The sequence below is a fragment of the Peromyscus californicus genome, unplaced genomic scaffold, assembly GCF_007827085.1.
Source record: "Peromyscus californicus insignis strain IS unplaced genomic scaffold, ASM782708v3 Scaffold_3__1_contigs__length_106647218, whole genome shotgun sequence".
Taxonomy (NCBI): Eukaryota; Metazoa; Chordata; class Mammalia; order Rodentia; family Cricetidae; genus Peromyscus; species Peromyscus californicus.
This window is the reverse complement of record NW_026294551.1, coordinates 936,861-949,631: the sequence shown is the minus strand read 5'-3', so window position 1 is coordinate 949,631 and position 12,771 is coordinate 936,861. Positions and strand designations below refer to the sequence as shown.

The 12,771-nt window shown below is 43.4% G+C and overlaps 1 protein-coding gene across 1 annotated transcript; it reads left to right on the top strand.

Moving 5' to 3' along the window:
- The first annotated feature begins 3,366 nt into the window (after nucleotides 1–3,366).
- LOC128123250 (testis-expressed protein 19.2-like) lies at nucleotides 3,367–10,562 on the top strand. The gene has a single exon (XM_052759447.1). The coding sequence runs from the start codon at nucleotides 4,001–4,003 to the stop codon at nucleotides 4,991–4,993; it is 993 nt and encodes a 330-aa protein (XP_052615407.1). The 5' UTR covers nucleotides 3,367–4,000; the 3' UTR covers nucleotides 4,994–10,562.
- Nucleotides 10,563–12,771: the final 2,209 nt, after the last annotated feature.

The window sequence follows — 12,771 nt, the reverse complement described above, 5'->3', positions numbered from 1 at the left end:
TTCTGGGGAGGAATATGACCCTTCTGTTTCTTTGGAGTCTTTTTTCCCAGACAGTTCCCAGTTTGGTCTCAATTTATCCCCTCTACCCCAGAAACAGTTTCCGACACTACAGTGGCGGCTCTCCCTGCTCCTGAAGGTAGGGTTTTTTTGTCCGTTTCTGTTTTCAGGGTCTGTGTGGTTTGTGTACAGATTGAAAATCTAACAAGGGAGGTTTTTGCCATTTCTAAACTCCCATTAGGACAGGTGCTTTGCTTCATCAGGCCTTCACCTGGCCCAGTCCCCCAGTGGGTTGGGTTTGCTTGTCTGGGTGCTCAAGGACAGAGCTTATGCCAGAGGCAATCACCCCTCAGGGCTACACTCCCTCATCTCAGGGAGTCAGTTGAAACAAAGCTTTTCTCAAAGAGGTGCTTTTTCTGACAGAAAAGAAAGCTTTACTCCTGGATAGTTCTGTTCTGCCCTGGCTGGGCTCTTTCCCCAGACAGCGTTCTGACTCAGCAGTACAAATGCTTCAGACACAGTTCAGCTTTACTGTTTTCCCAGAAAGGTCCTTTCTCTGATAGGAAAGCTTTTCTCAGATCTTTTTTTTCAGCTGTGGACCTATCAACCCGGGACTTGCAGGAAAGCAGGCAACTATGCCGTTCCCAGTGGCTTTAGCTTTGTTTGTTCATTAGCAATCTTCCCCTGGGTCCTGCACCTTCCTGCCTCAGCTCTGTGCTCCAGGAAGTTTACAACTGCAGGAACCCCTACTATCCCCAAAATGCACCCCAACTCAGAGACGCTGGCCAGCCGCCTCTGGGTTTTTGGTCAGAAGCGAGGATACAATGCTTCAGGGGATCTTTGCATTAGGATGATTAGGAGCACCTTTTCATTCTGAAACGCTCACTCAGAAACAAAACCCTTGATGCCTCAGCTCAGCTGTAACTGAAAACTTGGCTTTTTTGCTTTTCTCAAGGTAGTTTCCTTCCCTTTTGGGCTCTCTGTAGCTTTTCACCCACACTCTCCCAAGCATTTCCCTCAGGGTACTCTGACCCACTGTCTTTTACTGGCTTGAAGAGACAGAGCTTAGAAAAGGTTTTTAGGAACTTGTCCCTGCCTCCTGCATTGCAGGGAGGATTTTTAAAGCTTGAAAGAACTTAGGTTTTGCTGTCTTAAGAGGTTTGTTGTTTTCCCTTAGAGCTAATCACAGGTGGTCCCCATACTAATATCTTCAGGTGATTCTAATTTTTGTCCTTCTGAGAGAGAAAGTTAAAGGCTTTAGTTTTTAAGTTTGAGAGCTTTTAGTTTGAGAAAGATTAAGGCTTTTTTAGAGAGATTTTCCCCCCAAATTTTCCAAGAAAAGCTTTATAGTTTGAGAAAGATTTTTTTCCCCAGGAGAAAGACCAACTTTTCCCAAAACTTCCCCACTTTAAATTGACTTCTTACACCCCCATTTTTGCCTCAGGGAGAAATCACTTTCTCCTACCACTTGGACTTAGCATTTCAGATGTCCCCAGGTCAAAAGCTTCCATAGGAAACTTTTTCTTCCCCATAAGCTCAAAGAAGAACTTTTTTTACTACCCATAAAGCCCAAAGAAAGATTTTTTCCCAGTTTGCATTCAGAGCCCCCAAAGTTAGAAAATTGAAGAGTTTTTCTGTCTAGTTGACTTACTTATTTTTTCCTACACATTCTTACACTTCTAACTTTTTCCTACACTATTTTACTACCCTATGCCTTATACTTATTTTTCACAGATAGAAATTGAGAAAGGGATAGAAGATAGAAAATTTTGACAGAAGAGCATTTCGCTGCAGCATCGGACATCCTTCCAGTCCGCTTTCCTTTTCTCTCGAGGATAAAACCCCTGCCTCTCAATAATATATATAAAAATATATATATTTTCCATAACACCGGCATGCCTTTCCACTGGCAGGGCTGACTCAGCACTTTCGCCAAAAACTCTGTAATAAAACTATTATTTTCCTTTATCTTTAGTCCCTATTACTTTGTCTTTAGTCCCTGTTCATTTGTCTTTAGTCCCCCCTTTTTTTTAGTCCCCCCTTTTTTTAGTCCCTTTTTTTCTTTTTCTTTAGTCCCTGTTCAGGCGCCATTCTGTGGGGCGTTTACCCAACCACCCCCACAGTTCCCCAGAGTTTTCTTGAGTGCGAGCAGCAGGAAATATTAGATAGAAGAATTTATTGCGGAGAATATCGCAGAGATAAACAGATAGAAAATAAAGGATAGCCTCGAGAGGGCCTGGAACCTATTCCAACGGGCCCGACTGTCTCTGCCCCAGGGTTTTTATAGAGACGCCAGGGGGTGGAGCAAAAGACCTCCTCCCCCAGCACAGCCAAGTGCAGACCATCTCAGACACCTGCACTCAGGCCCGTGGTCCTAATCATCCTCTATGCGGACATGCTGGGTAAAGCCACGAGGAACCCGAGAACGGGCTCCCACACACAACCACAGTTGCTAACCAGATGTCATGAGCCAATCATAAAATGATTCCTGTATCAGTAAGGATCTATACCCAATCACTTCAAAGTACACTTAATCACAGCTGGAATTCCCCTAAGCAGGCTTAAAAGGGGCTGCTTTACCCTGACCCCAGGGTCAAAACCATTTTGGGCAGGCCCCAGCATACTGGTCTTTTCTCAAGAATAAAGCTGCTTTCTGCAATTGTGTATCAGGTGTCTTCTGGTCATTTGGAATGATCTAAGTAGGGAGGACAGAAGCCAGCATCAGGTGTTTTCATCATTCTCTGAGTTCTGTTTTGAGACAGGGTCTCTATTTGAACATGGAGATTGCTGATTGAGGCAGACATGAACCCCAGAGATCCTGTCTTTGCTGTGCACCCCACAGTGTTGGGATTAAAACACTTGCCACCACAGATTTTGGCATGGGTTCTGGGGGCTGATGCTTGCAAAGCAAGTGTTTAAACAACTAAGCCAATTCCCAGCTTTTCAGAGCACCTTGTGAGTGGGGCTTTCTTCTCTACTTTTAGTAGTGCAGGCTGAGTTGGTAGCACAGAGGCAGGGGAATGGCAGCAGTGGTATGTTAACTTCTTTTTGGTTGCTGTGATTAAGTATCATAGCCAAAGTCATCTGCCGAAGAAAAAACCAATGATTTTGGTTTATGGTTCCCAAGGGATAGACCATAATGACAGAAGAGGCATGGCAACAGTGGTCAGGACAGGTAGGTGAGAGATCACATCTCCAACCACAACCATGAAGACGAGAAAGCGAACTGGAAGCAGGTGGAGCTATGAACTCTGTCGGTCTGACCGACAGGTCCAGCCGGTTTCTCCCTGAGGCTGAGTGCCCCCCACACCCTCCTGTCCACCAGAGAGAAACACACTGGGCCGGGGGTCTTGTCGAAGCAGGAACTCGCTTTATTGTATCAGGAGTGAACTAATATAGGTTGGGGGGATGGGAGGACAGGGTGAGGATAGCGGGCCAATGAGATGATGTTATCTCAGCAGTTACTAGGCAGAGGCCAATTCTAGGTCAGGTACGCAGAAGTCATGTCCCAGGACAGGTCACCAAACTCGAGCTAGGCTCGGGAAGTTACACTGGGCCTCACGCCCGGGCCTTGTGGGGCCCAACACTCTCAAAGGCCACTGCCAGTGACACACTTCCTCCAGTAAAACTGTGCTACCTAAAAGTCCCCAAAGCAGCCCCACCAACTGGGAATCAAGTGTTCAGATACCCCATCCTATGGGGGGACATAGCTCATTCAACCCCACAGGTGTTGACTGTTGACCAGTAAGGCCAAAAGGCGAGAGCAAGGAGAGACAGCTGGCTAGTTAGAGCTGAAGAGGACACAGCTGAGCAGTTCAAGAGCCCACAGACACAAGGTTCATAGGGGAGAGGAGAGGATAAGGAGAGAAGACTACGCAGAGCCAGTGAAGAGTTCCAGGTAACTGTCAAGCTCACAACTGAACATAGCAGCTTTACTTGTGCTGAGATTGCCAAGCAAGTCTTCCTCTCTCTGTCCAATCAACTACAGGCAGGCTTCTGGGCCATGTGTCCCCCAGTCAACGTTTACCATGCAGACAAGGGCATGTCCCAGCTCTGTGAGGCCTGGCTCTACCAGCTTGTCCACGAAGAAGAGGTGATTTGCTTTGCTTGCTTCAAGGCAGGTTTTCTGTTAGTTAAAAACATGGTGGAGATGGGAGAGTGGGAAGAGGAAGAGTGGGGTACTGAGCCCATGGAACTCTCGGAGGCAGGACCTGAGCCGGAGGAGTGCGTGGAGTTGGAACCTGCCTTGCCACAGAGCCATGAATATTGTCCACAAACTGCCTCTGGATGTGAAGAGTCTAAGGTCTTGATACCAAGCCCTGTAGCAATGGCACCCCAGCCTATGCCCACTGAGCTGGGGCCTCAGGAAGCTGTACCCCTGGACCTGGACCCCGAGGATACTGAGTGGACCCAGGCCTTTCACTGGAGGTTATATATCTTTGATGACTGCCACCACGAACTCATCATCCCTCCTCTGTCCTGGTGGGATGTTTTCAATGTAGGCGCATTTCCTGGGCAACCTGTATTGTTGGAGTTGAGCCCCATCTGGCCCATGGATCCATGGGAAGCAGAAGCCTGGTTGATAGACCTGAAGTTCTTCTTACTGTTGAATAGCTTCGATGCTATCTTGTACCTGCTGTCAATGACTCCCTGCTGGGCTGTGAGGACCCGGGTCAAGCGCTGGCAGGTGTTGCTGGATCCTGGTGAGTTGACGTTGGTACAGCTACAGAATGCACCTGAACAGCAGGACCTGAACCGCTGGAAGCTGAGCATCCTGGAGTCCTCAGATCCGGAGCTGGAGCTGGTGCCCGCTGACTGCAGCCTGCGGAAGGGAGGCTTCAAGGTGCACTCCTACCTGCCTTGGCACAATAGCACCCCAGAGGTCTGGAGCAGGGAACCAGGGGAGGGACTCCCTGTCAGAGAAGTTCCATGTGATTGTAACCTGAGTGACTCAGACTCCCTTGATCTCGAATCTAACCAAGGCATTGATGCTTAGGCAGCCCCCATTACCCCAGGGCCCCAGGGAATATGAAGAGCCAGAGGTTGCCTGTTCTGAGTAGCAGGGGAACTGTTGGTCTAGGATTTGAGGGGAGCATCTAGAACAGCATAGGGGCTTAGGGACCTCAGAGGGAAGTCTGGCATATTTACATTAGGAGTTTAGCTGTCCTCAGCTGACCAGTGTTTGGAAGGTGAGGCCTAGCTGTGTGTGTAGGTGGAGTGTTGTATATTGGGTGCTGTGGGGGACAGGTCACAGATTTTGTCCTAGTACGTGCATGGACTCTGAGGCACTGGTTGCCCTGGCATGTTATGTAGTTAGATCCTGTCTTTGGGGTCATGAGACCTGGTTTCAGGGTTAACTGTACAGAGTGTTTATGCTCTTTGTTTTTATTCATGTTCCTTTTGAATGTTTCTGTTGAATAAAGTTGGTGTTTTAATTTTTATTATTTTATGTGTATGATTTTCCCTCCATATACTAGTGCTTGCAGCAGCCAGAAGAGAGCATCAGGTCTCCTGAAGCTGGAGTTGATGCTGGCAATTGAACTCAGGTCCTCTAGAAGAGTAACCAGCGCTCTTACCGCTTAAGCCATCTCTCCAGCCCCAGTTGTCAGTGTTCAGTGGAGGCCCTATGCAATCTTCCTCAGTGGGTCTTGATAGAACAACCTTCTCACCCACTTCTGGCTTCAGGGGCTTGTAGTCCCACAAAAATGGGAATGGGGCACAGTGTGTTTTGTTCTTTTTGAGTCACGTGGTCACAGTCTCTATAACCCTTGTGCAAGTGCACAGGGTTTTAAATAAGAACTCTGTGTTGAATAGTTGTATGTTATCTGATTGACACAATGCCCTGGAAGTTGAAAGGGATCCATGTACCATTCCATATGTCTGATCTGCTAGTGTGAGACAGTGTCACACCTCAGCACCTGCATGCTCTGCACAGAGGGAACAAAACAGGATAAGACACCCATGTACCTCATCAAGGGACACTGAGTGACCATTGTCTTCTTCATGTGAATGACCCATCTAGAAATTTCTGCAGTTCTCTGCGTGTCTCTGGCTGGTATCACCTGGTGATTTAAGTGGTTCAGTTATTAAAGACAGAAGAGTCCCAATCCTGGGGCCATCTTACTGGTCAGTTAATCACATGAGAGAATCCAATTATGGGTTTTCTTCATTTTTTTTTTCTTTTTGAAACAAGGTCTTATTATGTAGTTCAGGCAGCTACAAACTCATGATCCTGCATCAGGCTCCTGAGTACGGGGATTACAGGTGTTTGCCATAACCCTGCCTCAAACATTGCTTTTTTACCTAACTTTGTGTGTCATTTTTCTTTCATGTCTTCCAGAAGTGTCTTAATTCTTGTCACACAGGGTTCTGATGCTCATTCCTGGAGAGATGGCACCACACTGTTGTATAAAGAACACAGTAAGGAGGTGTTGCTGCCTCCAGTGGCCTGGAGCCTGTGGTCCAGTGTGTACCTAACTCTCCTCCCTAACAAACTGGGTTTGTCTCCCTGTGTTCCCTCCTCTCTCCCTCTCCTGGTTAAGCAGTCAATCACAGCAAACACTTTGTTGTTGTTTTGTCTTCATTATTAATTTTCCTTTTATTATTGTGTATGTTTAGGAGTTTGGGTGCACATATGACATGGTACACATGTGGAGGTCAGAGGACAACTCTCAGGAGTCAACTGTTGTTCTTTATTTAAACGGTTGCTGCCTTTTAAGCTACAGCTGTCTGAATCAGCAACTGCAACTCCACCGCTACCAGTGGCGGTTAGGCCTAGGCCGCAAAGGGAGGGAAATCGGTTCCCTCTGGCTCCGACTCTCGCAAAGCTATGAAGGAAACTTAACTAAACCTCTCTTCCTCTAAAGAACTCAAGATGCAAAGGTTAAGGTGGAATACTGCTCTTCAGAGGCTTAACAGCAAGTAGCTCACTTCCTCTCCTTGCTCGCATCCTCTAAAAAGCCCTTTTGCTTTCCCTAGCCCCTCCTTATAAACCCTTTCTCACTTGGCTCCTCCTTACCACTTCCTGTCAGCTAGTTGCTGACTCAACCTCCTGACCGCAGGTGAATTTTGTTTAATCAAACACATCTTTGCATCATTAAATGTTCCAGAGCATAAACAAAAGTAACACACCTTGAAATAATATTCTACAACATTTCCCCCTTTTTGTCTAAATTTTAAAAAATGAAAGGTTTTAACTTTAACATAATAAGACTGTACACAGTAAGAACAATTATCAAGTAAAGATTGCATTCACAATGTAATGAATGCTAGTTCATTTGTGTTTGGCAGCTTAAGAGAAAATACTCCATTATCTATCCTATCTTAATGAATCTAAAGTTTTATACCTAATTTACTCTCTACCATAACTAAGGAAAACTGCAACTATAACTACCTAGTCTTCAACTCCATCAAAAACCCCAGAAGGATAATATTATTTAAAGTAAACAAAAGGTGCATTGCGAACAACTTCCAAAACTCTAGCAATGACAGACATCTGACTACCTGGACAGTCACCCAAAGTTCCTTCTGCAACATTGGGGCATCTATCTTCAGCCTACAGGTCCATAGTATTTTGCAGAATTATCAGATAAGCAGGAAATTTGAAGGACTGTCCTGCCTTGTATTGGCAAAGTTCATCAGTCACTTGTCTCAGTGTCCTGAAGCAGGAATTTTGAAGGACTGTCCTGTCTTGTTTGGGCAAAGTTCAACAGTCTTTTTCCTGTGTGTCCTGCATGTCCAGTCTGCACAGCACATTGTCAGCAGTCAAAGGCAAGAACAGTTTCTTTGCTCAGTGGCTAATCTTGCCACAATGAAAGCAAACTCCATAAGGAGTTTCTTTGATGCCCATCATCTTCTCTGAGGTAATTTGGTGCTGCCAGGAGCAGATGTGTCTCATTGTCGTGAAAAACTTTTAAGTTAACAAAACATTTTTAATGTCATGTTCTATAGGTCTTTGAAAGGTTTGAAGACCATCTATCTAACTAAAATATATCTATTTAACCTAGAAAACATACCTAACATACCTACAAATTTGATTATGAATGACTAACTACTGACCTATGTTTCTTGATTGTCCTATATAGTTTATAATAATAGCTTTCAAAAATTAGAACTTTACATTTTTAAATAAACTGCATAGGTACAATATTTTAACCAAGAGTAGAAACACATATACAATATGTGGTAACAAAAACTTTAAATTTGCATCAATATAAAAAAAACCCTTTAGACAAGAGTAGAAACATATACAGTGTAATAAAAATGACTTAAATTTATGTCAACATACAAAAACCCTTTAACCAAAAGTATATATATATATATATATATAGATATATATATATATATATAATGTTGAATTTGTATCAATATACAAAAGTTCTTACAAATACAAAATACTTGAGATCAATAGTTTTCCCTTAGTTTATAGTAGATTCAACAATCTATTATTTAAAGTAGATTCAACAGTCTACCCTTCCATCCTATAATTCCTATATCCCCTCTCCCTTTTTTTTCAGAGATCCCTGAATGTAATATCATTTGCATAATTTCCTCCCTTGCCAATACCAGTAACAAATTAGTAAACAACCCCAATAAATGATGACAAGCATCCATAACCCACCAAATGATCAAATATCATTCTTCCCACCTCTTAGGAATATGGGCATCATCCCCAAATTTTCTTCCTGTTGTCTGGAGATGATGATACCCTGAAAAAACTGAAATGTTGACCAACTTCTGAGAAAATATTGTGAACCAGGTAGAAGCATTGTTGTGGGGCTCCATCATACTTTTGGAGACTTCCAAGATCACTGTTAAGAAAATTTATTGTTTACTGTGGAAAACGTAAACTTTATCAAAATGGAAAGTTTAAATTTTAAGATAGTAATACACCTAAAGAAAAACTTTAAAAAGTCAAAATAAATTTTTGGAGAAAGAAATTTGTGACAATAGTAGTCCCTATATTTTGGTTTTTTTCTGTCCCATACCATGGCTCTTCTGATATGAGACAGAGACTCTGAATTTTCTTTTAACAACATGCTTGGATTTAGCGAAGTGGAGAGCCATGTTCCAACTCCAAAGTCACCTTTGGTTTATAATTGAGTCGGGACAACAAATATTTCAAGAGCTAAAGAGATTTTTATCCTATAGAAAGTAATTATACCATCATACCAGATTATTTCTTTTCTTGGTAATTTTTTTCCAGACAGTTCTTCTTTAGATGTCCAATGGTCCTTAAAGTCTTCAAGATGGATATTTTTATTTTCCTGTAAAGACAAAAACAAAACCCTGCCCGACCCTAATTTGTTGAGTTTTTCCTTTTGACATATTAAATCGCCTCCTTGGTGGATGAACTACCACTTCTTCTGATCCAAGAGGTCTCTCCTGTTCAAATCGAATCTTTATTAATTTTGATGGTATCCGTAGCTTTTCTTCTGTAGAAACAAAAGCAAAACCCCTTCCTTCCCCAATGTAGCACATATCCTGGTTTCCGTACTGAGGTCAATACATCTTTAAACTACACAGGCTGATTTAATTCTGTAGTTTTTTTCTATATCTCTCTGAAGCTGTCATTCCTTTCTCATTAGCATTTAGAAAATTTAAAGTTAATATAGTATTATACAATCTATCTCTGGGGAGCTTGGTTTCTCCCTTCTGTTTATTAATCATTTTTTTAAAGTTAGATTTGACCTTTCTGTAACTCTTTGTCCTGTAGGGTTGTGTGGTATACCTATAATATGCTTTATGTTCTAATATGCAAAAAACTGTTTCATTTTAATAGACATATATGCTGGAGCATTGTCAATCTTAATTTGTACAGGTATTCCCATAATGGCCATGACTTCTAATAGATGTGTAATTACAGAATCAGCCTTTTCAGAACTCAAAGCAGTATCCCATTGAAATCATGGATATATATCTATGGTATGGTGTATGTATTTTAATTTTCCAAATTCTGCAAAATGAAACATATCCATTTGCCAAATTTCATTTTTCTGTGTACTCTTTGGGTTACATCCTGCAGGTAGTGGAATTTGGTTATATAAGGAACAAGTAGGACATTGTCTTATAATTTCCTTGGCTTGTTGCCAACTGATGGAAAAAAAAAATTCTTTTTAAACCCTTGCTATTGATATGGTGGGGTTTTTTTAATAAAATTCTGAGGCCTCCAGCACATTTCCTACTAATAACTGATAAATTTCATCATTATCTTGTGCTAGAGGGTCTGGCAGACCCATATGGGATCTGATATGTGTTATATATATGGGATGATTCCTATTCCTGATTATTTCCTGTAGTTGTATAAATAATGAAGTTAATTCTAACTTATCAGGAATAAGTTCAGCAGTTTCAATATGTAAGACAACTCTTTCTGCATATTGAGAATCAGTAATTATAGTAAGAGGTTCTGAAAAATCTAATACCTTGAGAATAGCATATAACTCTGATTTCTGAGCTGAATCATAAGGGCTTTGAACCACTTTACTTATTTTTCCTGACTTACAACCTGCCTTTCCTGATCTGTCTGCACCAGTATAAAATGTAGGGGCTCCAGAAATTGGGGTGGGGTGCCTTTTATTATATGAGGTAAATCTAATTAGTCTTTTTTTTTTTTTAGGTTTTTCAAGACAGGGTTTCTCTGTGTAGCTTTGCGCCTTTCCTGGAACTCACTTTGTAGCCCAGGCTGGCCTCGAACTCACAGAGATCCTCCTGCCTCTGCCTCCCGAGTGCTGGGATTAAAGGCGTGCGCCGCCGCCGCCGCCGCCGCCGCCGCCGCCGCCGCCGCCGCCGCCGCCGCCACCACCACCACCACCACCCGGCTAATTAGTCTTTTTTATAAACTAAAATCTCTTACTTTTGGATATTTGTTACTTATCTCTCCCAAAAAAAATTACTGCAAGCTCTTTGCCGGTTTTCATTTTCTGCCCATAGTGAAGCAATTTCAGCATTAGTAAAAGGTACTACAATTTCTGCTGGTTCCATTCCTGTCAATTGACAAAGTCTTAATTTTTCTTTTAAAATCAACTCAGAAAACTTTTCCACATATGTCTTTAATTTTTTACTCTGTGTGGTAAAAATGTCCACTCTAAGATAACATCTTTGCATCATTAAACAAACATTGCAGAGCATAAACAAAAGTAACACACCTTGAAATAATATTCTGTAACAGTCAATTATCTTCTTCCAGGAATGATCACTCAGGTCATCAGCAAGAGATTTTACCTATCAAGCCATCTCATTGGTCCTTAAACCCTTTTTATGTGCAGGCCTTCTTTAAATAAAAAAGAAATGTAGCCGGGTGGTGGTGGCGGCGGCGGCGGCGGCGGCGGCGGCGGCGGCGGCGGCGGCGGCGGCGGCGGCGGCGGCGGCGGCGGCGGCGGCGGCGCACGCCTTTAATCCCAGCACTCGGGAGGCAGAGCCAGGCGGATCTTTGTGAGTTCGAGGCCAGCCTGGTCTACAGAGTGAGATCCAGGAAAGGCGCAAAGCTACACAGAGAAACCCTGTCTTGAAAAACCAAAAAAAAAAAAAAAAAAAAAAAAAAAGAAATGTATTTGCTGATTGATCTGTGTCTATGCCTGTGTGTGCACCAAGTGAAAGGTTTACAACAAGCCCCCACGGTCAGGCGTGTCTGCCTATGCCTGGCGGATACTTCCGCCTAGCTAGGTCCAGGTCCAGATAGCCATTTCCGGGTCAGGGCATCTCGCGTGACCAAGATCCATGACGTCCCACTAGCCACGTAAGCGCGCAACGTGGCCATGTGATGTACGCGCTTGCGTGTAGTAGTGATGCTGATCTGTCCACGCACAGCCTTTAAAATCCGGCGCCATGTTCCCGGTTCCTTCTTCTTTTTCCTTCTTCTCCACACACGTGTTTCCCACAGGCCTGCTCACTCTCTGTCCCTTTAATAAAACTCTTGTTAGCGGATTCTGTCGTGTTTCGTGGCATTTCCTTGCAGGGTAAGAACACAACGCAGCCGAAAAACTAACACCAAGTCCAGAAGAAGGCACCAGGTGTCCCATATCACTCTGCCTATCCCTGAGGAAGGATCTCTAGTACCTGCATCTTGTGTTTTTCTCAACTAGGCTGGAAGCTAGCAAGTCCCAGGTATCCTCCTGTACCCACCTCCTTCCCTCAGAGCTGGCGTTGTCGCCATGCTGTAGGCACCTGGCTTGTTGCATGGGTGCTGGATCCAAACTCCAGCCCTTATGATTGCACAATAAGCTGAGCTATCTCTCCAGCCCCCAGGCTTTTAAAAATTGAGTACATTTATTTATTGTGGGGGTGTATAGGGGTATGGGCGTGAGTGTGCCACACCACAGCATACATTAAGTTGAGGTGACATCACACAACAAATTATTTGATATGAAAAATCCAATGGCATTTAACATGTAGAATTATTCTCTCCTTCCATCACATGGATCTATGGGATTGACCTCAGGCCATCAGTCTTGGCAACAAGGGCCTTTCCCCACTGAGCCATTTCACTGGCCCTTCCGGACTTCATTTTTTAGATAATCTCACCACAGTGTGATATTCTGGGGAGCGGGGTGCATCATGTGGAGAGGCAGTCCCAGGGGCTCTCCATCTCTGTTCAGTGAACCTGTACTGACTCCTCAGTTCTCATCTAAAAATAAAGAGAAAAAACATCTGACCCAGCATAAACTCCAAAAGAATTACAGGTGTATTGATGCTCTTAGCAGCATTGCTCACAATAGTAAAAACTAGAAGCTAAATTTCAGCAAGCCATGAGCAAATAAATTGTGGCAATCCATA

Excerpts from the sequence above, each read along its gene's own strand:
- LOC128123250 (XM_052759447.1), top strand. The coding sequence starts at position 4,001 with ATGTGTCCCCCAGTCAACGTTTACCATGCAGACAAGGGCATGTCCCAG.